At 46.7% G+C, this 27482-nt stretch overlaps 1 protein-coding gene across 1 annotated transcript in view; it reads right to left on the bottom strand.

The window, feature by feature from the left end:
- Positions 1–570: 570 nt before the first annotated feature.
- Positions 571–27482, bottom strand: part of LOC123733092 (regulator of G-protein signaling 7-like) — a 198986-nt gene continuing 172074 nt past the window's right edge. The window contains exons 7-16 of the mRNA XM_082964551.1: positions 23802–23866; positions 23212–23288; positions 21492–21573; positions 16112–16186; positions 4418–4504; positions 1936–1997; positions 1072–1182; positions 848–863; positions 735–750; positions 571–581 (exon numbers count right to left, since the gene is read on the bottom strand). Of these exons, the coding sequence (XP_082820677.1) occupies positions 571–581; positions 735–750; positions 848–863; positions 1072–1182; positions 1936–1997; positions 4418–4504; positions 16112–16186; positions 21492–21573; positions 23212–23288; positions 23802–23866 (602 nt within the window). The remainder of the gene's footprint in view (positions 582–734; positions 751–847; positions 864–1071; positions 1183–1935; positions 1998–4417; positions 4505–16111; positions 16187–21491; positions 21574–23211; positions 23289–23801; positions 23867–27482) is intronic.

Here is a 27482-nt window from a genome sequence, read left to right as displayed (position 1 = left end):
ATATAGTCCATCTGAACCATCCAATGCTTAAATATATAGTCCCTCTGAACTTGATCAATGGTTAAATATATAGTCCATCTGAACCTGATCAATGGTTAAATATATAGTCCATCTGAACCATTGGTGTCTGTGAGTATAACAGAACTTATATGGTAGGCCAAAACCTGAGAAGATTCTATACAGGAAGTGCCCGGTCTGACAATTTGTTCTCCTACTAGGGCATCTCTATCAAAAATACAGCATCTCTGCTGTAACGTGACATTTTCTAAGGCTTCCATTGGCTCTGAGAAGGCGCCAGAAAGTGGAATGAGAGCTCTCCAGTCTATGGGTAAACCCACCTGGTCTACAGTAACTTTTGACAGAGAGAAAGAAGGATAGACTGAGGGTAAACCCACCTGGTCTCCAGTAACTCTTGACAGAGAGAAAGAAGGATAGACTGAGGGTAAACCCACCTGGTCTCCAGTAACTCTGACATAGAGAAAGAAGGATAGACTGAAGGTAAACCCACCTGGTCTCCAGTAACTCTTGACAGAGAGAAAGAAGTATAGACTGAGGGTAAACACACCTGGTCTACAGTAACTCTGACAGAGAGAAAGAAGGATAGACTGAGGGTAAACCCACCTGGTCTCCAGTAACTCTTGACAGAGAGAAAGAAGGATAGACTGAGGGTAAACCCACCTGGTCTACAGTAACTCTGACAGAGAGAAAGAAGGATAGACTGAGGGTAAACCCACCTGGTCTCCAGTAACTCTGACAGAGAGAAAGAAGGATAGACTGAGGGTAAACCCACCTGGTCTACAGTAACTCTTGACAGAGAGAAAGAAGGATAGACTGAGGGTAAACCCACCTGGTCTCCAGTAACTCTGACAGAGAGAAAGAAGGATAGACTGAGGGTAAACCCACCTGGTCTCCAATAACTCTGACAGAGAGAAAGAAGGATAGACTGAGTGTAAACCCACCTGTTCTCCAGTAACTCTGACAGAGAGAAAGAAGGATAGACTGAGTGTAAACCCACCTGTTCTCCAGTAACTCTGACAGAGATAAAGAAGGATAGACTGAGGGTAAACCCACCTGTTCTCCAGTTCCCAGACGATGGTGTCGTCAGAGATCCAGGGGTTGGAGGGCTCTGGTGAGGTGAAGAAGGGTTCATACTCCACATACTGCTCTGTGTAGCTCAGCAAGCTGCATAGGGAGAACAACAATCACACTGCTCACTTACAATACGTACAATAGAACTATACTGGAAAGGTTAGTGTGAAACAATGATGCCATAATTAACAGCCTTGACTACTCCAATAACAGCCTTGACTACTCCAATAACAGCCTTGACTACCAGTCTGTTTTCAGACAGTACTCCAATAACAGCCTTGACTACCAGTCTGTTTTCAGACAGTACGCCAATAACAGCCTTGACTACCAGTCTGTTTTCAGACAGTACTTCAATAACAGCCTTGACAACCAGTCTGTTTTCAGACAGTACTCCAATAACAGCCTTGACTACTCCAATAAATGCCTTGACTACTCCAATAACAGCCTTGACTTCCAGTCTGTTTTCAGACAGTACTCCAACAACAGCCTTGACTACTCCAATAACAGCCTTGACTACCAGTCTGTTTTCAGACAGTACTCCAATAACAGGATAGGAACTGCATGAAGTCCTGTCAGAGGCCAACAAGGGAAGGTCAGTTTCACTACGGAAGCATTTGCCGTTTCCAATTTACTTCGGAAAAAGGTTGCATGAATAATCTGAAAATATGCATAAAGGTGTGTGTGTGTGTGTGTGTGTGTGTGTGTGTGTGTGTGTGTGTGTGTGTGTGTGTGTGTGTGTGTGTGTGTGTGTGTGTGTGTGTGTGTGTGTGTGTGTGTGTGTGTGTGTGTGTGTGTGTGTGTGTGTGTGTGTGTGTGTGTGTGTTGCATTACAAGAAAACAACCTACCTTTCTGCCACTTTGGACATTTTTAACCGATGCCTGTCCAGTTGGGCTTGCCAATGTTGAATCTGAAAGGAGAAGGTGCCAATGTGATGGCATGCTGCTCTGTCAGATAACCAATCAAGTTAACGACCATTCTGTCAGATAACCAGTCAAGCTAACGACCATTCTGTCAGATAACCAGTCAAGTTATTACCCATTCTGTCAGATAACCAGTCAAGCTAACTCCCATTCTGTCAGATAGCATGATATAGTCAAGCTAATACCCATTCTGTCAGATAACCAGTCAAGCAAATTCCCATTCTGTCAGATAACCAGTAAAGCTAATTCCCATCTGTCAGATAATCAGTCAAGCTAACACCCATTCTGTCAGATAACCAGTCAGGCTAACGACCATTCTGTCAGATAACCAGTCATGCTAATGATCATTCTGTCAGATAACCAGTCAAGCTAACTCCAATTCTGTCAGATAGCATGATATAGTCATGCTAATGACCATTCTGTCAAATAACCAGTCAAGCTAACGACCATTCTGTCCGTTAACCAGTCATGATAATCCCCATTCTGTCAGATAACCAGTCAAGCTACCTCCCATTCTGTCAGATAACCAGTCATGCCAATTACCATTCTGTCAAATAACCAGTCAAGCTAACCCCCATTCTGTCAGATAGCATGATATAGTCAAGCTAACGCCCATTCTGTCAGATACCCAGTCAAGCTAATCCCCATTCTGTCAGATAACCAGTCAAGCTACCTCCCATTCTGTCAGATAACCAGTCAAGCTAACGACCATTCTGTCAGATAACCAGTCAAGCTAACGACCATTCTGTCAGATAACCAGTCAAGCTAAATACCATTCTGTCAGATAACCAGTCAAGATAAATACCATTCTGTCAGATAACCAGTCAAGATAATGACCATTCTGTCAGATAACCAGTCAAGATAACTACCATTCTGTCAGATAACCATAAAGCTAACGACCATTCTGTCAGATAACCAGTCAAGCTAATTTCCATTCTGTCAGATAGCCAGTCAAGCTAACGACCATTCTGTCACATAACCAGTCAAGCTAATGTCCATTCTGTCAGATAACCAGTCAAGCTAACTCCCATTCTGTCAGATAACCAATCAAGCTAACGACCATTCTGTCAGATAACCAATCAAGCTAACGACCATTCTGTCAGATAACCAGTCAAGCTAACATCCATTCTGTCAGATAACCAGTCAAGCTAACGACCATTCTGTCACATAACCAGTCAAGCTAACGTCCATTCTGTCAGATAACCAGTCAAGCTAACTCCCATTCTGTCAGATAGCATGATATAGTCAAGCTAATACCCATTCTGTCAGATAACCAGTCAAGTTAATGACCATTCTGTCAGATAACCAGTCAAGCTAAAACCCATTCTGTCAGATAAGCAGTCATGCTAATGACCATTCTGTCAGATAACCAGTCAAGCTAACGATTATTCTGTCAGATAGCATGATATAGTCAAGCTAATACCCATTCTGTCAGATAACCAGTCAAGTTAATGACCATTCTGTCAGATAACCAGTCAAGCTAAAACCCATTCTGTCAGATAACCAGTCAAGCTAATGGCCATTCTGTCAGATAACCAGTCAAGCTAATGGCCATTCTGTCAGATAACCAGTCAAGCTAATGTCCATTCTGTCAGATAACCAGTCAAGCTAACACTCATTCTGTCAGATAACCAGTCAAGCTAATGTCCATTCTGTCAGATAACCAGTCAAGCTAACACTCATTCTGTCAGATAACCAGTCAAGCTGACGACCATTCTGTCAGATAACCAGTCAAGCTAATCCCCATTCTGTCAGATAGCCAGTCAAGCTAATCCCTATTCTGTCAGATAGCCAGTCAAGCTAATTCCTATTCTGTCAGATAACCAGTCAAGATAAAGACCATTCTGTCAGATAACCAGTCAAGCTAACGACCATTCTGTCACATAACCAGTCAAGCTAATTCCCATTCTGTCACATAACCAGTCAAGCTAACGACCATTCTGTCAGATAACCAATCAAGCTAACGACCATTCTGTCAGATAACCAGTCAAGCTAACATCCATTCTGTCAGATAACCAGTCAAGCTAACACCCATTCTGTCAGATAGCCAGTCAAGTTAACCACCATTCTGTCAGATAATCAGTCAAGCTAACACCCATTCTGTCAGATAACCAGTCAAGCTAACGACCATTCTGTCAGATAACCAGTCAAGCTAACGACCATTCTGTCAGATAACCAGTCAAGCTAACGACCATTCTGTCAGATAACCAGTCATGTTAACCACCATTCTGTCAGATAGCATGATATAGTCAAGCTAACAACCATTCTGTTATATAAAATGATTGTTAAATGGTGAAATCTACCAGTAAACACTGAGTGACATGTCATTGCATTTTGAAGGATATATGTTTACATCCGCCCTAGAAGAAACCTCCTTTGTAACTTGCCCTTGAATTGAAGACGTTACCTGGTCACGTATCTCCTCCTCCGTGGGACCTTTGACCTCTGGAACGGGGGTGTGGCTCCGGATGTCGTTCTGGAGGCCGTACACAGACTGGAGGAGAACATCACTCAGACGCACACACAGAGAGAGAAGAGCCGATTCACACTGATATACAGAGGAGCAGGACAAGGACAGCCCATTCACACTGATATACAGAGGAGCAAGACAAGGACAGCCCATTCACACTGATATACAGAGAAGCAAGACAAGGACAGCCCATTCACACTGACATACAGAGGAACAAGACAAGGACAGCCCATTCAAACTGATATACAGAGGAGCAGGACAAGGACAGCCCATTCACACTGATATACAGAGGAACAAGACAAGGACAGCCCATTCAAACTGATATACAGAGGAGCAGGACAAGGACAGCCCATTCAAACTGATATACAGAGGAGCAGGACAAGGACAGCCCATTCACACTGATATACAGAGGAGCAGGACAAGGACAGCCCATTCACACTGATATACAGAGGAGCAGGACAAGAACAGCCCATTCACACTGATATACAGAGGAGCAAGACAAGGACAGCCCATTCACACTGATATACAGAGGAACAAGACAAGGACAGCCCATTCACACTGATATACAGAGGAGCAGGACAAGGACAGCCCATTCAAACTGACATACAGAGGAACAAGACAAGGACAGCCCATTCAAACTGATATACAGAGGAGCAGGACAAGGACAGCCCATTCAAACTGATATACAGAGGAGCAGGACAAGGACAGCCCATTCACACTGATATACAGAGGAGCAGAACATGGACAGCCCATTCAAACTGATATACAGAGCAGGACAAGGACAGCCCATTCACACTGACATACAGAGGAGCAAGACAAGGACAGCCCATTCACACTGATATACAGAGGAGCAGGACAAGGACAGCCCATTCAAACTGACATACAGAGGAACAAGACAAGGACAGCCCATTCAAACTGATATACAAAGGAGCAGGACAAGGACAGCCCATTCAAAATTAGATACAGAAGAGCAGGACAAGGACAGCCCATTCACACTGATATACAGATGAGCAGGACAAGGACAGTCCATTCAAACTGATTCAGAGGAGCAAGACAAGGACAGCCCATTCAAACTGATATACAGAGGAGCAAGACAAGGACAGCCCTAACACACTGATATACAGAGCAACAAGACAAGGACAGACCATTCAAACTGACATACAGAGGAACAAGACAAGGACAGCCCATTCACACTGATATACAGAGGAGCAGGAAAAAGGACAGCCAATTCACACTGATATACAGAGGAGCAGGTTAAGGACATCCCATTCAAACTGATATACGGAGGAACAAGACAAGGACAGCCCATTCAAACTGATATACAGAGGAGCAATACAAGGACAGCCCATTCACACTGATATACAGAGGAACAAGACAAGGACAGCCCATTCACACTGATATACAGAGGAACAAGACAAGGACAGCCCATTCACACTGATATACAGACGAGCAGGACAAGGACAGCCCATTCAAACTGACATACAGAGGAACAAGACAAGGACAGCCCATTCAAACTGATATTCAGAGGAGCAGGACAAGGACAGCCCATTCACACTGATATACAGAGGAGCAGGACAAGGACAGCCCATTCACACTGATATACCGAGGATCAGGACAAGGACAGCCCATTCAAACTGATATACAGAGGAGCAGGACAAGGACAGCCCATTCAAACTGATATACAGAGGAACAAGACAAGGACAGCCCATTCACACTGATATACAGATGAGCAGGACAAGGACAGTCCATTCAAACTGATTCAGAGGAGCAAGACAAGGACAGCCCATTCACACTGATATACAGAGGAGCAAGACAAGGACAGCCCATTCAGACTGATATACAGAGGAGCAGGACAAGGACAGCCCATTCAAACTGATATACAGAGGAGCAATACAAGGACAGCCCATTCACACTGATATACAGAGGAAAAAGACAAGGACAGCCCATTCACACTGATATACAGAGGAACAAGACAAGGACAGCCCATTCACACTGATATACAGAGGAACAAGACAAGGACAGCCCATTCACACTGATATACAGAGGAGCAGGACAAGGACAGCACATTCAAACTGATACAGAGGAACAAGACAAGGACAGCTCATTCACACTGATATACAGAGGAGCAGGACAAGGACAGCCCATTCAAACTGACATACAGAGGAGCAGGACATCCTCTCTCTCTCTGTCACTGCTGTCGCCACATCCTCTCTCTCTGTCACTGCTGTCGCCACATCCTCTCTCTATCTCTCTCTGTCACTGCTGTCGCCACATCCTCTCTCTCTGTCACTGCTGTCGCCACATCCTCTCTCTCTGTCACTGCTGTCGCCACATCCTCTCTATTTCTCTCTGTCACTGCTGTCTCCACATCCTCTCTCTCTCTCTATCACTGCTGTCGCCACATCCTCTCTATCTCTCTCCGTCACTGCTGTCACCACATCCTCTCTCTATCTCTCTCTGTCACTGCTGTCGCCACATTCTCTCTCTCTGTCACTGCTGTCGCCACATCCTCTCTCTCTGTCACTGCTGTCGCCACATCCTCTCTCTCTGTCACTGCTGTCGCCACATCCTCTCTCTCTGTCACTGCTGTCGCCACATCCTCTCTATCTCTCTCTGTCACTGCTGTCTCCACATCCTCTCTCTCTCTCTATCACTGCTGTCGCCACATCCTCTCTATCTCTCTCTGTCACTGCTGTCGCCACATCCTCTCTATCTCTCTCTGTCACTGCTGTCCCCACATCCTCTCTCACTCTCTCTCTCTCTCTGTCACTGCTGTCACCACATCCTCTCTCTCTGTCACTGCTGTCGCCACATCCTCTCTATCTCTCTCTGTCACTGCTGTCTCCACATCCTCTCTCTCTCTCTATCACTGCTGTCGCCACATCCTCTCTATCTCTCTCTGTCACTGCTGTCGCCACATTCTCTCTCTCTGTCACTGCTGTCGCCACATCCTCTCTCTCTGTCACTGCTGTCGCCACATCCCCTCTCTCTGTCACTGCTGTCGCCACATCCTCTCTCTCTCTCTATCACTGCTGTCGCCACATCCTCTCTATCTCTCTCTGTCACTGCTGTCTCCACATCCTCTCTCTCTCTCTATCGCTGCTGTCGCCACATCCTCTCTATCTCTCTCTGTCACTGCTGTCCCCACATCCTCTCTCACTCTCTCTCTCTCTCTGTCACTGCTGTCACCACATCCTCTCTCTCTGTCACTGCTGTCGCCACATCCTCTCTATCTCTCTCTGTCACTGCTGTCTCCACATCCTCTCTCTCTCTCTATCACTGCTGTCGCCACATCCTCTCTATCTCTCTCTGTCACTGCTGTCGCCACATTCTCTCTCTCTGTCACTGCTGTCGCCACATCCTCTCTCTCTGTCACTGCTGTCGCCACATCCCCTCTCTCTGTCACTGCTGTCGCCACATCCTCTCTCTCTCTCTATCACTGCTGTCGCCACATCCTCTCTATCTCTCTCTGTCACTGCTGTCTCCACATCCTCTCTCTCTCTCTATCGCTGCTGTCGCCACATCCTCTCTATCTCTCTCTGTCACTGCTGTCGCCACATCCTCTCTATCTCTCTCTGTCACTGCTGTCCCCACATCCTCTCTCTCTCTCTCTCTCTCTCTCTCTCTCTCTCTGTCACTGCTGTCACCACATCCTCTCTCTCTTCTCATTCTCTCTTCAACTGAACCATTCAATAATAGTCTTCTAGTCATGTGTCTACACGGCCAGCTCAAAGACTCCCGTAAAGTAAAACCTATACATTAGCTACATCAATTACAGTATTACAGTAGATATAACAGTAGATATTACAGTACATATTACAGTCCATATTACCGTAGATATTACAGTCCATATTACAGTAGATATTACCGTAGATATTACAGTACATATGACAATCCATACCTTTCTTGTTTTATGAGGCTGCTTCATCCTTGAGGACTTCTTGATGTCGGCTTCTGTTGTGTTCACACATCCAGGCTGTATAGAAAAACAAGGAACAAGGAACAAAGGACACATTTCCATCAGTCTTCTCCAGGCTATGGAGAGAAACAAGGACACATTTCCATCAGTCTTCTCCAGGCTATGGAGAGAAACAAGGACACATTTCCATCAGTCTTCTCCAGGCTGTATAGAGGAACAAGGACACATGTCCATCAGTCTTCTCCAGGCTGTATAGAGGAACAAGGACACATTTCCATCAGTCTTCTCCAGGCTGTGGAGAGAAACAAGGACACATTTCCATCAGTCTTCTCCAGGCTGCATAGAGAAACAAGGACACATTTCCATCAGTCTTCTCCAGGCTGCATAGAGAAACAAGGACACATTTCCATCAGTCTTCTCCAGGCTATGGAGAGAAACAAGGACACATTTCCATCAGTCTTCTCCAGGCTGTATAGAGGAACAAGGACACATGTCCATCAGTCTTCTCCAGGCTGTATAGAGAAACAAGGACACATTTCCATCAGTCTTCTCCAGGCTGTATAGAGAAACAAGGACACATTTCCATCAGTCTTCTCCAGGCTGTGGAACAAGGACAAAAAACAATTATACATTTGGTTCAATTCATGAAAAGTGCCCTTTTGATATTTTAAGTAGAAATTGTGCAACAATATTGAATTTTAAAAGCCTGTTATATTAAATTGCCCTTTTAGTATAGACAACATGGAAAATTCAACAAGGACAGCCCATTCACACTGATATACAGAGGAGCATGACAAGGACAGCCCATTCAAACTGATATACAGAGAATCAGGACAAGGACAGTCCATTCAAACTGATATACAGAGGAGCAGGACAAGGACAGCCCATTCAAACTGACATACAGAGGAACAAGACAAGGACAGCCCATTCAAACTGATATACAAAGGAGCAGGACAAGGACAGCCCATTCAAAATTAGATACAGAAGAGCAGGACAAGGACAGCCCATTCACACTGATATACAGATGAGCAGGACAAGGACAGTCCATTCAAACTGATTCAGAGGAGCAAGACAAGGACAGCCCATTCAAACTGATATACAGAGGAGCAAGACAAGGACAGCCCTAACACACTGATATACAGAGCAACAAGACAAGGACAGACCATTCAAACTGACATACAGAGGAACAAGACAAGGACAGCCCATTCACACTGATATACAGAGGAGCAGGAAAAAGGACAGCCAATTCACACTGATATACAGAGGAGCAGGTTAAGGACATCCCATTCAAACTGATATACAGAGGAACAAGACAAGGACAGCCCATTCAAACTGATATACAGAGGAGCAATACAAGGACAGCCCATTCACACTGATATACAGAGGAACAAGACAAGGACAGCCCATTCACACTGATATACAGAGGAACAAGACAAGGACAGCCCATTCACACTGATATACAGACGAGCAGGACAAGGACAGCCCATTCAAACTGACATACAGAGGAACAAGACAAGGACAGCCCATTCAAACTGATATTCAGAGGAGCAGGACAAGGACAGCCCATTCACACTGATATACAGAGGAGCAGGACAAGGACAGCCCATTCACACTGATATACCGAGGATCAGGACAAGGACAGCCCATTCAAACTGATATACAGAGGAGCAGGACAAGGACAGCCCATTCAAACTGATATACAGAGGAACAAGACAAGGACAGCCCATTCACACTGATATACAGATGAGCAGGACAAGGACAGTCCATTCAAACTGATTCAGAGGAGCAAGACAAGGACAGCCCATTCACACTGATATACAGAGGAGCAAGACAAGGACAGCCCATTCAGACTGATATACAGAGGAGCAGGACAAGGACAGCCCATTCAAACTGATATACAGAGGAGCAATACAAGGACAGCCCATTCACACTGATATACAGAGGAACAAGACAAGGACAGCCCATTCACACTGATATACAGAGGAACAAGACAAGGACAGCCCATTCACACTGATATACAGAGGAGCAGGACAAGGACAGCACATTCAAACTGATACAGAGGAACAAGACAAGGACAGCTCATTCACACTGATATACAGAGGAGCAGGACAAGGACAGCCCATTCAAACTGACATACAGAGGAGCAGGACATCCTCTCTCTCTCTGTCACTGCTGTCGCCACATCCTCTCTCTCTGTCACTGCTGTCGCCACATCCTCTCTCTATCTCTCTCTGTCACTGCTGTCGCCACATCCTCTCTCTCTGTCACTGCTGTCGCCACATCCTCTCTATTTCTCTCTGTCACTGCTGTCTCCACATCCTCTCTCTCTCTCTATCACTGCTGTCGCCACATCCTCTCTATCTCTCTCCGTCACTGCTGTCACCACATCCTCTCTCTATCTCTCTCTGTCACTGCTGTCGCCACATTCTCTCTCTCTGTCACTGCTGTCGCCACATCCTCTCTCTCTGTCACTGCTGTCGCCACATCCTCTCTCTCTGTCACTGCTGTCGCCACATCCTCTCTCTCTGTCACTGCTGTCGCCACATCCTCTCTATCTCTCTCTGTCACTGCTGTCTCCACATCCTCTCTCTCTCTCTATCACTGCTGTCGCCACATCCTCTCTATCTCTCTCTGTCACTGCTGTCGCCACATCCTCTCTATCTCTCTCTGTCACTGCTGTCCCCACATCCTCTCTCACTCTCTCTCTCTCTCTGTCACTGCTGTCACCACATCCTCTCTCTCTGTCACTGCTGTCGCCACATCCTCTCTATCTCTCTCTGTCACTGTTGTCTCCACATCCTCTCTCTCTCTCTATCACTGCTGTCGCCACATCCTCTCTATCTCTCTCTGTCACTGCTGTCGCCACATTCTCTCTCTCTGTCACTGCTGTCGCCACATCCTCTCTCTCTGTCACTGCTGTCGCCACATCCCCTCTCTCTGTCACTGCTGTCGCCACATCCTCTCTCTCTCTCTATCACTGCTGTCGCCACATCCTCTCTATCTCTCTCTGTCACTGCTGTCTCCACATCCTCTCTCTCTCTCTATCGCTGCTGTCGCCACATCCTCTCTATCTCTCTCTGTCACTGCTGTCCCCACATCCTCTCTCACTCTCTCTCTCTCTCTGTCACTGCTGTCACCACATCCTCTCTCTCTGTCACTGCTGTCGCCACATCCTCTCTATCTCTCTCTGTCACTGCTGTCTCCACATCCTCTCTCTCTCTCTATCACTGCTGTCGCCACATCCTCTCTATCTCTCTCTGTCACTGCTGTCGCCACATTCTCTCTCTCTGTCACTGCTGTCGCCACATCCTCTCTCTCTGTCACTGCTGTCGCCACATCCCCTCTCTCTGTCACTGCTGTCGCCACATCCTCTCTCTCTCTCTATCACTGCTGTCGCCACATCCTCTCTATCTCTCTCTGTCACTGCTGTCTCCACATCCTCTCTCTCTCTCTATCGCTGCTGTCGCCACATCCTCTCTATCTCTCTCTGTCACTGCTGTCGCCACATCCTCTCTATCTCTCTCTGTCACTGCTGTCCCCACATCCTCTCTCTCTCTCTCTCTCTCTCTCTCTCTGTCACTGCTGTCACCACATCCTCTCTCTCTTCTCATTCTCTCTTCAACTGAACCATTCAATAATAGTCTTCTAGTCATGTGTCTACACGGCCAGCTCAAAGACTCCCGTAAAGTAAAACCTATACATTAGCTACATCAATTACAGTATTACAGTAGATATAACAGTAGATATTACAGTACATATTACAGTCCATATTACCGTAGATATTACAGTCCATATTACAGTAGATATTACCGTAGATATTACAGTACATATGACAATCCATACCTTTCTTGTTTTATGAGGCTGCTTCATCCTTGAGGACTTCTTGATGTCGGCTTCTGTTGTGTTCACACATCCAGGCTGTATAGAAAAACAAGGAACAAGGAACAAAGGACACATTTCCATCAGTCTTCTCCAGGCTATGGAGAGAAACAAGGACACATTTCCATCAGTCTTCTCCAGGCTATGGAGAGAAACAAGGACACATTTCCATCAGTCTTCTCCAGGCTGTATAGAGGAACAAGGACACATGTCCATCAGTCTTCTCCAGGCTGTATAGAGGAACAAGGACACATTTCCATCAGTCTTCTCCAGGCTGTGGAGAGAAACAAGGACACATTTCCATCAGTCTTCTCCAGGCTGCATAGAGAAACAAGGACACATTTCCATCAGTCTTCTCCAGGCTGCATAGAGAAACAAGGACACATTTCCATCAGTCTTCTCCAGGCTATGGAGAGAAACAAGGACACATTTCCATCAGTCTTCTCCAGGCTGTATAGAGGAACAAGGACACATGTCCATCAGTCTTCTCCAGGCTGTATAGAGAAACAAGGACACATTTCCATCAGTCTTCTCCAGGCTGTATAGAGAAACAAGGACACATTTCCATCAGTCTTCTCCAGGCTGTGGAACAAGGACAAAAAACAATTATACATTTGGTTCAATTCATGAAAAGTGCCCTTTTGATATTTTAAGTAGAAATTGTGCAACAATATTGAATTTTAAAAGCCTGTTATATTAAATTGCCCTTTTAGTATAGACAACATGGAAAATTCAACAAGGACAGCCCATTCACACTGATATACAGAGGAGCATGACAAGGACAGCCCATTCAAACTGATATACAGAGAATCAGGACAAGGACAGTCCATTCAAACTGATATACAGAGGAGCAGGACAAGGACAGCCCATTCAAACTGACATACAGAGGAACAAGACAAGGACAGCCCATTCAAACTGATATACAAAGGAGCAGGACAAGGACAGCCCATTCAAAATTAGATACAGAAGAGCAGGACAAGGACAGCCCATTCACACTGATATACAGATGAGCAGGACAAGGACAGTCCATTCAAACTGATTCAGAGGAGCAAGACAAGGACAGCCCATTCAAACTGATATACAGAGGAGCAAGACAAGGACAGCCCTAACACACTGATATACAGAGCAACAAGACAAGGACAGACCATTCAAACTGACATACAGAGGAACAAGACAAGGACAGCCCATTCACACTGATATACAGAGGAGCAGGAAAAAGGACAGCCAATTCACACTGATATACAGAGGAGCAGGTTAAGGACATCCCATTCAAACTGATATACGGAGGAACAAGACAAGGACAGCCCATTCAAACTGATATACAGAGGAGCAATACAAGGACAGCCCATTCACACTGATATACAGAGGAACAAGACAAGGACAGCCCATTCACACTGATATACAGAGGAACAAGACAAGGACAGCCCATTCACACTGATATACAGACGAGCAGGACAAGGACAGCCCATTCAAACTGACATACAGAGGAACAAGACAAGGACAGCCCATTCAAACTGATATTCAGAGGAGCAGGACAAGGACAGCCCATTCACACTGATATACAGAGGAGCAGGACAAGGACAGCCCATTCACACTGATATACCGAGGATCAGGACAAGGACAGCCCATTCAAACTGATATACAGAGGAGCAGGACAAGGACAGCCCATTCAAACTGATATACAGAGGAACAAGACAAGGACAGCCCATTCACACTGATATACAGATGAGCAGGACAAGGACAGTCCATTCAAACTGATTCAGAGGAGCAAGACAAGGACAGCCCATTCACACTGATATACAGAGGAGCAAGACAAGGACAGCCCATTCAGACTGATATACAGAGGAGCAGGACAAGGACAGCCCATTCAAACTGATATACAGAGGAGCAATACAAGGACAGCCCATTCACACTGATATACAGAGGAACAAGACAAGGACAGCCCATTCACACTGATATACAGAGGAACAAGACAAGGACAGCCCATTCACACTGATATACAGAGGAGCAGGACAAGGACAGCACATTCAAACTGATACAGAGGAACAAGACAAGGACAGCTCATTCACACTGATATACAGAGGAGCAGGACAAGGACAGCCCATTCAAACTGACATACAGAGGAGCAGGACATCCTCTCTCTCTCTGTCACTGCTGTCGCCACATCCTCTCTCTCTGTCACTGCTGTCGCCACATCCTCTCTCTATCTCTCTCTGTCACTGCTGTCGCCACATCCTCTCTCTCTGTCACTGCTGTCGCCACATCCTCTCTATTTCTCTCTGTCACTGCTGTCTCCACATCCTCTCTCTCTCTCTATCACTGCTGTCGCCACATCCTCTCTATCTCTCTCCGTCACTGCTGTCACCACATCCTCTCTCTATCTCTCTCTGTCACTGCTGTCGCCACATTCTCTCTCTCTGTCACTGCTGTCGCCACATCCTCTCTCTCTGTCACTGCTGTCGCCACATCCTCTCTCTCTGTCACTGCTGTCGCCACATCCTCTCTCTCTGTCACTGCTGTCGCCACATCCTCTCTATCTCTCTCTGTCACTGCTGTCTCCACATCCTCTCTCTCTCTCTATCACTGCTGTCGCCACATCCTCTCTATCTCTCTCTGTCACTGCTGTCGCCACATCCTCTCTATCTCTCTCTGTCACTGCTGTCCCCACATCCTCTCTCACTCTCTCTCTCTCTCTGTCACTGCTGTCACCACATCCTCTCTCTCTGTCACTGCTGTCGCCACATCCTCTCTATCTCTCTCTGTCACTGCTGTCTCCACATCCTCTCTCTCTCTCTATCACTGCTGTCGCCACATCCTCTCTATCTCTCTCTGTCACTGCTGTCGCCACATTCTCTCTCTCTGTCACTGCTGTCGCCACATCCTCTCTCTCTGTCACTGCTGTCGCCACATCCCCTCTCTCTGTCACTGCTGTCGCCACATCCTCTCTCTCTCTCTATCACTGCTGTCGCCACATCCTCTCTATCTCTCTCTGTCACTGCTGTCTCCACATCCTCTCTCTCTCTCTATCGCTGCTGTCGCCACATCCTCTCTATCTCTCTCTGTCACTGCTGTCCCCACATCCTCTCTCACTCTCTCTCTCTCTCTGTCACTGCTGTCACCACATCCTCTCTCTCTGTCACTGCTGTCGCCACATCCTCTCTATCTCTCTCTGTCACTGCTGTCTCCACATCCTCTCTCTCTCTCTATCACTGCTGTCGCCACATCCTCTCTATCTCTCTCTGTCACTGCTGTCGCCACATTCTCTCTCTCTGTCACTGCTGTCGCCACATCCTCTCTCTCTGTCACTGCTGTCGCCACATCCCCTCTCTCTGTCACTGCTGTCGCCACATCCTCTCTCTCTCTCTATCACTGCTGTCGCCACATCCTCTCTATCTCTCTCTGTCACTGCTGTCTCCACATCCTCTCTCTCTCTCTATCGCTGCTGTCGCCACATCCTCTCTATCTCTCTCTGTCACTGCTGTCGCCACATCCTCTCTATCTCTCTCTGTCACTGCTGTCCCCACATCCTCTCTCTCTCTCTCTCTCTCTCTCTCTCTCTCTCTCTGTCACTGCTGTCACCACATCCTCTCTCTCTTCTCATTCTCTCTTCAACTGAACCATTCAATAATAGTCTTCTAGTCATGTGTCTACACGGCCAGCTCAAAGACTCCCGTAAAGTAAAACCTATACATTAGCTACATCAATTACAGTATTACAGTAGATATAACAGTAGATATTACAGTACATATTACAGTCCATATTACCGTAGATATTACAGTCCATATTACAGTAGATATTACCGTAGATATTACAGTACATATGACAATCCATACCTTTCTTGTTTTATGAGGCTGCTTCATCCTTGAGGACTTCTTGATGTCGGCTTCTGTTGTGTTCACACATCCAGGCTGTATAGAAAAACAAGGAACAAGGAACAAAGGACACATTTCCATCAGTCTTCTCCAGGCTATGGAGAGAAACAAGGACACATTTCCATCAGTCTTCTCCAGGCTATGGAGAGAAACAAGGACACATTTCCATCAGTCTTCTCCAGGCTGTATAGAGGAACAAGGACACATGTCCATCAGTCTTCTCCAGGCTGTATAGAGGAACAAGGACACATTTCCATCAGTCTTCTCCAGGCTATGGAGAGAAACAAGGACACATTTCCATCAGTCTTCTCCAGGCTGTATAGAGGAACAAGGACACATGTCCATCAGTCTTCTCCAGGCTGTATAGAGAAACAAGGACACATTTCCATCAGTCTTCTCCAGGCTGTATAGAGAAACAAGGACACATTTCCATCAGTCTTCTCCAGGCTGTGGAACAAGGACAAAAAACAATTATACATTTGGTTCAATTCATGAAAAGTGCCCTTTTGATATTTTAAGTAGAAATTGTGCAACAATATTGAATTTTAAAAGCCTGTTATATTAAATTGCCCTTTTAGTATAGACAACATGGAAAATTCAACAAGGACAGCCCATTCACACTGATATACAGAGGAGCATGACAAGGACAGCCCATTCAAACTGATATACAGAGAATGAGGACAAGGACAGTCCATTCAAACTGATATACAGAGGAGCAGGACAAGGACAGCCCATTCAAACTGACATACAGAGGAACAAGACAAGGACAGCCCATTCAAACTGATATACAAAGGAGCAGGACAAGGACAGCCCATTCAAAATTAGATACAGAAGAGCAGGACAAGGACAGCCCATTCACACTGATATACAGATGAGCAGGACAAGGACAGTCCATTCAAACTGATTCAGAGGAGCAAGACAAGGACAGCCCATTCAAACTGATATACAGAGGAGCAAGACAAGGACAGCCCTAACACACTGATATACAGAGCAACAAGACAAGGACAGACCATTCAAACTGACATACAGAGGAACAAGACAAGGACAGCCCATTCACACTGATATACAGAGGAGCAGGAAAAAGGACAGCCAATTCACACTGATATACAGAGGAGCAGGTTAAGGACATCCCATTCAAACTGATATACGGAGGAACAAGACAAGGACAGCCCATTCAAACTGATATACAGAGGAGCAATACAAGGACAGCCCATTCACACTGATATACAGAGGAACAAGACAAGGACAGCCCATTCACACTGATATACAGAGGAACAAGACAAGGACAGCCCATTCACACTGATATACAGACGAGCAGGACAAGGACAGCCCATTCAAACTGACATACAGAGGAACAAGACAAGGACAGCCCATTCAAACTGATATTCAGAGGAGCAGGACAAGGACAGCCCATTCACACTGATATACAGAGGAGCAGGACAAGGACAGCCCATTCACACTGATATACCGAGGATCAGGACAAGGACAGCCCATTCAAACTGATATACAGAGGAGCAGGACAAGGACAGCCCATTCAAACTGATATACAGAGGAACAAGACAAGGACAGCCCATTCACACTGATATACAGATGAGCAGGACAAGGACAGTCCATTCAAACTGATTCAGAGGAGCAAGACAAGGACAGCCCATTCACACTGATATACAGAGGAGCAAGACAAGGACAGCCCATTCAGACTGATATACAGAGGAGCAGGACAAGGACAGCCCATTCAAACTGATATACAGAGGAGCAATACAAGGACAGCCCATTCACACTGATATACAGAGGAACAAGACAAGGACAGCCCATTCACACTGATATACAGAGGAACAAGACAAGGACAGCCCATTCACACTGATATACAGAGGAGCAGGACAAGGACAGCACATTCAAACTGATACAGAGGAACAAGACAAGGACAGCTCATTCACACTGATATACAGAGGAGCAGGACAAGGACAGCCCATTCAAACTGACATACAGAGGAGCAGGACATCCTCTCTCTCTCTGTCACTGCTGTCGCCACATCCTCTCTCTCTGTCACTGCTGTCGCCACATCCTCTCTCTATCTCTCTCTGTCACTGCTGTCGCCACATCCTCTCTCTCTGTCACTGCTGTCGCCACATCCTCTCTATTTCTCTCTGTCACTGCTGTCTCCACATCCTCTCTCTCTCTCTATCACTGCTGTCGCCACATCCTCTCTATCTCTCTCCGTCACTGCTGTCACCACATCCTCTCTCTATCTCTCTCTGTCACTGCTGTCGCCACATTCTCTTTCTCTGTCACTGCTGTCGCCACATCCTCTCTCTCTGTCACTGCTGTCGCCACATCCTCTCTCTCTGTCACTGCTGTCGCCACATCCTCTCTCTCTGTCACTGCTGTCGCCACATCCTCTCTATCTCTCTCTGTCACTGCTGTCTCCACATCCTCTCTCTCTCTCTATCACTGCTGTCGCCACATCCTCTCTATCTCTCTGTCACTGCTGTCGCCACATCCTCTCTATCTCTCTCTGTCACTGCTGTCCCCACATCCTCTCTCACTCTCTCTCTCTCTCTGTCACTGCTGTCACCACATCCTCTCTCTCTGTCACTGCTGTCGCCACATCCTCTCTATCTCTCTCTGTCACTGCTGTCTCCACATCCTCTCTCTCTCTCTATCACTGCTGTCGCCACATCCTCTCTATCTCTCTCTGTCACTGCTGTCGCCACATTCTCTCTCTCTGTCACTGCTGTCGCCACATCCTCTCTCTCTGTCACTGCTGTCGCCACATCCCCTCTCTCTGTCACTGCTGTCGCCACATCCTCTCTCTCTCTCTATCACTGCTGTCGCCACATCCTCTCTATCTCTCTCTGTCACTGCTGTCTCCACATCCTCTCTCTCTCTCTATCGCTGCTGTCGCCACATCCTCTCTATCTCTCTCTGTCACTGCTGTCGCCACATCCTCTCTATCTCTCTCTGTCACTGCTGTCCCCACATCCTCTCTCTCTCTCTCTCTCTCTCTCTCTCTCTCTGTCACTGCTGTCACCACATCCTCTCTCTCTTCTCATTCTCTCTTCAACTGAACCATTCAATAATAGTCTTCTAGTCATGTGTCTACACGGCCAGCTCAAAGACTCCCGTAAAGTAAAACCTATACATTAGCTACATCAATTACAGTATTACAGTAGATATTACAGTAGATATTACAGTACATATTACAGTCCATATTACCGTAGATATTACAGTCCATATTACAGTAGATATTACCGTAGATATTACAGTACATATGACAATCCATACCTTTCTTGTTTTATGAGGCTGCTTCATCCTTGAGGACTTCTTGATGTCGGCTTCTGTTGTGTTCACACATCAAGGCTGTATAGAAAAACAAGGAACAAGGAACAAAGGACACATTTCCATCAGTCTTCTCCAGGCTATGGAGAGAAACAAGGACACATTTCCATCAGTCTTCTCCAGGCTATGGAGAGAAACAAGGACACATTTCCATCAGTCTTCTCCAGGCTGTATAGAGGAACAAGGACACATGTCCATCAGTCTTCTCCAGGCTGTATAGAGGAACAAGGACACATTTCCATCAGTCTTCTCCAGGCTGTGGAGAGAAACAAGGACACATTTCCATCAGTCTTCTCCAGGCTGCATAGAGAAACAAGGACACATTTCCATCAGTCTTCTCCAGGCTGCATAGAGAAACAAGGACACATTTCCATCAGTCTTCTCCAGGCTATGGAGAGAAACAAGGACACATTTCCATCAGTCTTCTCCAGGCTGTATAGAGGAACAAGGACACATGTCCATCAGTCTTCTCCAGGCTGTATAGAGAAACAAGGACACATTTCCATCAGTCTTCTCCAGGCTGTATAGAGAAACAAGGACACATTTCCATCAGTCTTCTCCAGGCTGTGGAACAAGGACAAAAAACAATTATACATTTGGTTCAATTCATGAAAAGTGCCCTTTTGATATTTTAAGTAGAAATTGTGCAACAATATTGAATTTTAAAAGCCTGTTATATTAAATTGCCCTTTTAGTATAGACAACATGGAAAATTCAATAAATCTGACTTGCTAAAGTGCCAATATTCATCATTTTGACATGTTCCTCTGTGACCTCTGGGAAGGTTCTCCACCAATAGAGCGACGCACAATTGCCCCAGCGTCGTCCGGGTTCGGGTTTAGCCAGGGTAGGCCGTCATTTTAAATTACAATTTGTTCTTAACTGACTTGCCTAGTTAAAATAAAGGTTAAAAAGAAATTGCTTTGACAAAGTAATTTCTGAAAATGATTGATTTCATGTGACTAGTGATTCATTTACTTCTGTCCCTCATGTTACATGAACTGAACTCTCGTTTTAACATGGTTAAACTATCCTTTTTTTGTGTCCAATATATATCTTTTTAATAGATTTTCTCTAAAACTCAACTTCAAAACATTCTCCCGCAACCCGCCTCACCCAATGTGGTGCGGATCACTTTTTTTCTGAAGTGTTATTCACCTCGAATTCAGAATCCCCCAACAGAAGCTAGCTAGCTCACTAGCTACCAGCTATCAGTCAGCTAACCACTGCTAGCGGTCATCAGCTAACCTTTAGCTCGGAAAGCTCTCGCCAGTTTTGTACAACGCGACTCAAACCAGAGCACGCCGGACATATTTTCTCTCCATATCCCCGGGATTCCTATCGCAAAACTCTGAACCTTTTCAACTGGATCTTCGCAGCTAGCTAGCTGCTATCCGAGTACTGGCTAACGTCGGTCCCGAAGAAAGCACCAATTAGCCTGGAGCTAGCCAGGCCAATCTAGGCCCATTCTCCCGGCTAGCTAAAAGAGGCCCATCAGCCACTCCTGGGCTACAATACCCGGACCCCTTCTACTGCCGGTGCCTGTACATAGCCCATCTGTAAATAGCCCATCCAATCTACCTCATCCCCATACTGTATTTATTTATTTATCTTGCTCCTTCGCACCCCAGTATCTCTACTTGCACATTCATCTTCTGTACATCTACCATTTCAGTGTTTAATTGCTATATTGTAATTACTTCGCCACCATGGTCTATTTATTGCTTCACAGTGTATCTCTCTGAACACAACACAGTGTATCTATATTTTTACCACTGGTCTGTGGTGACAGGGAAACAGAGAGAGGTTGTATTTTTACCACTGGTCTGTGGTGACAGGGAAACAGAGAGAGGTTGTATTCTTACCACTGGTCTGTGGTGACAGGGAAACAGAGAGAGGTTGTATTTTTTACCACTGGTCTGTGGTGACAGGGAAACAGAGAGAGATTGTATTTTTTACCACTGGTCTGTGGTGACAGGGAAACAGAGAGAGGTTGTTTTCTTACCACTGGTCTGTGCACATCCCAGAATGCTCTCTCTTGACTGTCCAGAATCTTCCTCTCAATTGTGTCTCTCTTCTTGTCAACTCTGTGTTAAAGGATAGAGGATAGAGGTGGACACCTTGTAACACAGACATCCCATCATTCATTTAGTTACAGATGTAGGTTCTTCTTTTGATCACCCTGTTGTAGATGAACTTTCTTGAAATGTAGGAAAAGTAAAACGTGTAGTGTATTTAAGGTTTAAAAAGGCTTCTGAAGTTTGTAATTTTCACTTAGAAATTTCAGACTGGATTTTCTCTAACAATAAATGTATCAACCCTTGGAAACATGTTCATTATTTATAATCTACATAATAATAATTTTGATTTTCTGTTGCTGCAGGATAGTTTCCTGCTGTAGCAAACAGGCTCAAATTAAGATCCTACATCTGTACACTCCTCCTCTCCTCTCCTCTCCTCTCCTCTCCTCTCCTCTCCTCTCCTCTCCTCTCCTCTCCTCTCCTCTCCTCTCCTCTCCTCTCCTCTCCTCTCCTCTCCTCTCCTCTCCTATCTCCTCTCCTCTCCTGCCCTCCCCTTCTCTCCTGCCTCCTGCCTCCTCTCCTCTCTTCTCCTCTGCCACCTCCCCTTCTCTCCTGCCTCCTCTCGCCTCCTCTCCTCTCCTCTCCTCTCCTCTCCTCTCCTCTCCTCTCCTCTCCTCTCCTCTCCTCTCCTCTCCTCTCCTCTCCTCTCGTCTCGTCTCCTCTCCTATCTCCTCTCCTGCCCTCCCCTTCTCTCCTGCCTCCTGCCTCCTCTCCTCTCTTCTCCTCTGCCACCTCCCCTTCTCTCCTGCCTCCTCTCCTCTCCTCTCCTCTCCTCTCCTCTCCTCTCCTCTCCTCTCCTCTCCTCTCCTCTCCTCTCCTCTCCTCTCCTCTCCTCTCCTCTCCTCTCCTCTCCTGCCTCCCCTTCTCTCCTCTCCTGCCTCCCCTTCTCTCCTGCCTCCTCTCCTCTCCTCTCTACTCTCCTGCCTTCTCTCCTCTCCTGCCTCCTCTCCTCTCCCGCCTCCCCTTCTCTCCTCTCCTCTCCTGCCTCCCCTTCTCTCCTCTCCTCTCCTCTCCCCTTCTCTCCTCCTCTCCTCCTCTCCTCTCCTGCCTCCCCGCCTCCTCTCCTCTCCCCTTCTCTCCTCTCCTCTCCTCTCCTCTCCTCTCCTCTCCTCTCCTCTCCTCTCCTCTCCCCTTCTCTCCTCCTCTCCTCCTCTCCTCCTCTACTCTCCTCTCCTCTCCCCTTCTCTCGTCCTCTCCTCTCCCCTTCTCGCCTCCTCTCCTCTCCTCTCCTCCTCTCCTCTCCTGCCTCCCCGCCTCCTCTCCTCTGCTCTCCTCTCCTCTCCTCCATCTCTCTTCTCCTCTCCTCTCCCGCCTTTCCTTCTCTCCTCTCCCGCCTCCCCTTCTCTCCTCTCCCGCCTCCCCTTCTCTCCTCCTCTCCTCTTCTCTCCTCTCCCCCCCTTCTCTCCTCTCCTCTCTTTCCACATCTGTGAGTAAATTGAGGCAGAGCCCTTGATGCTGTGTTGTTGGGGGGAAAGGGCTGTTTTACCAGTCAAGTCTGCATGCATAAATTCAGCCCAACATGGGCTTGCAGCCCAAAATGGTCCTCTATTCCCTACATAGTGCACTACTTATAACCAAGGGCCAACTAGCACCCATAGTAGTGCACTGTGTAGGGGATAGGGTGCCATTGGAGGAGACACTTACTTTGCTTGTGGTTCAGCTTGCATAAATATAAACTCCCATTTCCTGGCGAAAGCCCTCTGCAGTCTGGCTAGGCTCTCCTGAAACACACAGAAACATACAAACACTTAGTGTCTTACAGTTTGAGTACCTCTTACATAAAGCTCTGAGGGGACTAATAAAGTATGTTTTTTTAAATGTCATTTAATACAGTAGTTAACTGCTTTTCAAACTAAGCAGCCTTGTCTCCATCAAGTGGAGGACTGGCTGATTGTTCTTTACGCTAGGATGGAGACGACTGATACAGTAGAATAGAGGAGGGGGAGGGAGGGAGGAGGAGGGAGGGAGGGGGAGAGGGCAGGAGGAGATGGAGGAGGAGGGAAAAGGTGGAGGGAGGGAAGGAGGGTGAAGGTGGAGGGAGGGAGGGAGGGAGGGAGGGAGGGAGGGAGGGGAGGTGGAGAGAGGGAGGGAGGAGGTGGAAGAGGGAGGAAGAGGGAGGGAGGATGGAAAAGGAGGAGGTGGAGGAGGTTGAGAAGGAGATGAGGGAAGGAGAGAGAGGGAGGAGAGGAGGGAGGGAGGAGGCAGAGTAGGAGGAAGGAGAGGAGGAAGCTTACAGCCTCGTAGTCAGCCAGCTCCAGACGGGCTTTGTTTTGCATTGTTCTTTTGCAGAGGTAAACAGCTGAAAGAGACAGATGTGGAAAACAGTCCGTCAGAGTACAGTCAGCAGAAACAGTCAGTAAGCAGAAACAGTCAGTCAGCAGAAACAGTCAGTCAGAGAACAGTCAATCAGAGAACAGTCAGTCAGCAGAAACAGTCAGTCAGAGAACAGTCAGCAGAAACAGTCAGTCAGCAGAAACAGTCAGTCAGAGAACAGTCAGCAGAAACAGTCAGTCAGCAGAAACAGTCAGTCAGAGAACAGTCAGCAGAAACAGTCAGTCAGCAGAAACAGTTAGTCAGAGAACAGAAACGGTCAATTAGTCAGAAAAAATTTGTCAGCAGAAACAGTCAGTCAGGAGAAATATTGTGCTAAAGATGTGCTACCTTGTCCCGGACCTGCTGTTTCTCCCTCCCTCCCTCCCATTTCGACTCTCTCTCTCTCTCTCTCTCACTCTCACTCTCACTCTCACTCTCACTCTAACTCTAACTCTAACTCTGAATCTGAATGATCGGCAATGAAAAGCCAACTGACATTTACTCCTGAGGTGCTGACCTGTTTCACCCTCGACAACCACTGTGATATTATTTGACCATGCTGGTCATGGCTTCATAAATAAATGTGATTGATTGACTGAAATAGTCAGTAGAAACAGATACATGCAGTTAGTTATGCAGTGGTTTTCCCTGCTTGGCTAAGCAAGGCTTCCGTGGCAAACAGACAAAGCTATCCCCAAGCTATCCTACAGTCCACTTCATCTATCCCCAAGCTATCCTACAGTCCACTTCATCTATCCCCAAGCTATCCTACAGTCCACTCCATCTATCCCCAAGCTATCCTACAGTCCACTTCATCTATCCCCAAGCTATCCTACAGTCCACTTCATCTATCCCCAAGCTATCCCACAGTCCACTCCATCTATCCCCAAGCTATCCTACAGTCCACTTCATCTATCCCCAAGCTATCCTACAGTCCACTTCATCTATCCCCAAGCTATCCTACAGTCCACTTCATCTATCCCCAAGCTATCCTACAGTCCACTCCATCTATCCCCAAGCTATCCTACAGTCCACTTAATCTATCCCCAAGCTATCCTACAGTCCACTTCATCTATCCCCAAGCAATCCTACAGTCCACTTCATCTATCCCCAAGCTATCCTACAGTCCACTTCATCTATCCCCAAGCTATCCTACAGTCCACTTCATCTATCACCAAGCTATCCTACAGTCCACTCCATCTATCCCCAAGCTATCCTACAGTCCACTTCATCTATCCCCAAGCTATCCTACAGTCCACTTCATCTATCCCCAAGCTATCATACAGTCCACTTCATCTATCCCCAAGCTATCCTACAGTCCACTTCATCTATCCCACAGTCCACTCCATCTATCCCCAAGCTATCCTACAGTCCACTTCATCTATCCCCAAGCTATCCTACAGTCCACTTCATCTATCCCCAAGCTATCCTACAGTCCACTCCATCTATCCCCAAGCTATCCTACAGTCCACTTCATCTATCCCCAAGCTATCCTACAGTCCACTTCATCTATCCCCAAGCTATCCTACAGTCCACTTCATCTATCCCCAAGCTATCCTACAGTCCACTTCATCTATCCCCAAGCTATCCTACAGTCCACTTCATCTATCCCCAAGCTATCCTACAGTCCACTTCATCTATCCCCAAGCTATCCTACAGTCCACTCCATCTATCCCCAAGCTATCCTACAGTCCACTTCATCTATCCCCAAGCTATCCTACAGTCCACTTCATCTATCCCCAAGCTATCCTACAGTCCACTCCATCTATCCCCAAGCTATCCTACAGTCCACATACGTAATATCTTATGTTTCACCGAGTCGCGGCTGAACGACGACACGGATAATATAGAGCTGGCTGGCTTCTCAGTGCATCGGCAGGACAGAGCAGCTACGTCTGGTAAGACAAGGGGTGGGGGTGTGTGTCGATGTGTCAATAGCTGCTGGTGCACGATGTCTAATATTAAAGAAGTCTCGAGGTATTGCTCGCCTGAGGTAGAGTACCTCATGTTAAGCTGTAGACCACACTATCTACCAAGAGATTTCTCATCTATATTATTCGTAGCAGTCTATTTACCACCACAACCCGATGCTGGCACTAAGACCGCACTCAATGAGCTGTATAAGGCCATAAGCAAACAAGAAAATGCAAAACAATAGAAGCGGCGCTCCTAGTGTCCGGGAACTTTAATGCAGGCAAACTTAAATCCGTTTTACCTAATTTCTACCAGCATGTCACATGTGCAACCAAAGGAAAAAACTCAAGACCACATTTACTCCACAAACAGAGACGCATACACAGTTATCCCTCGCCCTCCATTTGGCAAATCTGACCATAACTCTATCTTCCTGCTTACAAGCAAAAACTAAAGCAGGAAGTACCAGTGACTCGCTCAATACGGAAGTGGTCAGATGACGCGGATGCTAAGCTACAGGACTGTTTTGCTGCACAGACTGGAATATGTTCTGGGATTCATCCAATGGCATTGAGGAGTATACCACCTCAGTCATCGGCTTCATCAATAAGTGCATCGATGACGTCGTCCCCACAGTGACTGTACGTACATATCCCAACCAGAAGCCATGGATTACAGGCAACATCCGCATCGAGCTAAAGGCTGGAGCTGCCGCTTTCAAGGAGCGGAAGACTAATCCAGACGCTTATAATAAATCCCGCTATTCAGACAAAACATCAAACAGGCAAAGCATCAATACAGGACTAAGATTGAATCCTACGGCTCCTACGGCTCTGACGCTCGTCGAATGTGGCAGGGCTTTCAAACTATTACGCACAACAAAGGGAAACCCAGCTGCGAGCTGCCCAGTGACGCGAGCCTACCAGATGAGCTGAATGCCTTTTATGCTCGCTTCGAGGCAAGCAACACTGAAGCATGCATGAGAGCACCAGCTGTTCCGGATGACTGTATGATCACGCTCTCCGTAGCCGATGTGAGGAAAACATTTAAACAGGTCAACATTCACAAGGTCGTGGGGCCAGACGGATTACCAGGACGTGTACTCAGAGCATGCGCTGACCAACTGGAAAGTGTCTTCACTGCCAGTAAAAAAAATTAAGAAAAACCAGAAGAGGAAGCTGAAGAGTTGGAGAGAGTGACAGTACAAGCTGACTGAGAGTCTGTGTTAGAATCGTTTGGGTCCATAGAGAAAGAAAAAACCGAAGAGGAAGCTGAAGAGTTGGAGAGAGTGACAGTACTAACTGACTGACACCTTACAGATGATATTATACTGTAACTATGGGGCTCATTGACAGCTGCCGTTTGTTTGGCTGTCTACTGAAGCTGTCTGAAGGGTCCATGACGAGCTCGTCAATCAGACTAGAACAGAACAGTGTTTAACACACACAGAGAGAGAGAGAGAGAGAGAGAGAGAGAGAGAGAGAGAGAGAGAGAGAGAGAGAGAGAGAGAGAGAGAGAGAGAGAGAGAGAGAGAGAGAGAGAGAGAGAGAGAGAGAGAGAGAGAGAGAGAGAGAGAGAGAGAGAGAGAGAGAGAGAGAGAGAGAGAGAGAGAGAGAGAGAGAGAGAGAGAGAGAGAGAGAGAGAGAGAGAGAGAGAGAGAGAGAGAGAGAGAGAGAGAGAGAGAGAGA

The sequence above is a fragment of the Salmo salar genome, chromosome 18 (assembly GCF_965601325.2).
Source record: "Salmo salar chromosome 18, fSalSal1, whole genome shotgun sequence".
In the NCBI taxonomy this organism is placed as follows: Eukaryota; Metazoa; Chordata; class Actinopteri; order Salmoniformes; family Salmonidae; genus Salmo; species Salmo salar.
The sequence above is the reverse complement of the archived record's forward strand: the minus strand, read 5'-3'. Positions and strand labels throughout refer to the sequence as shown.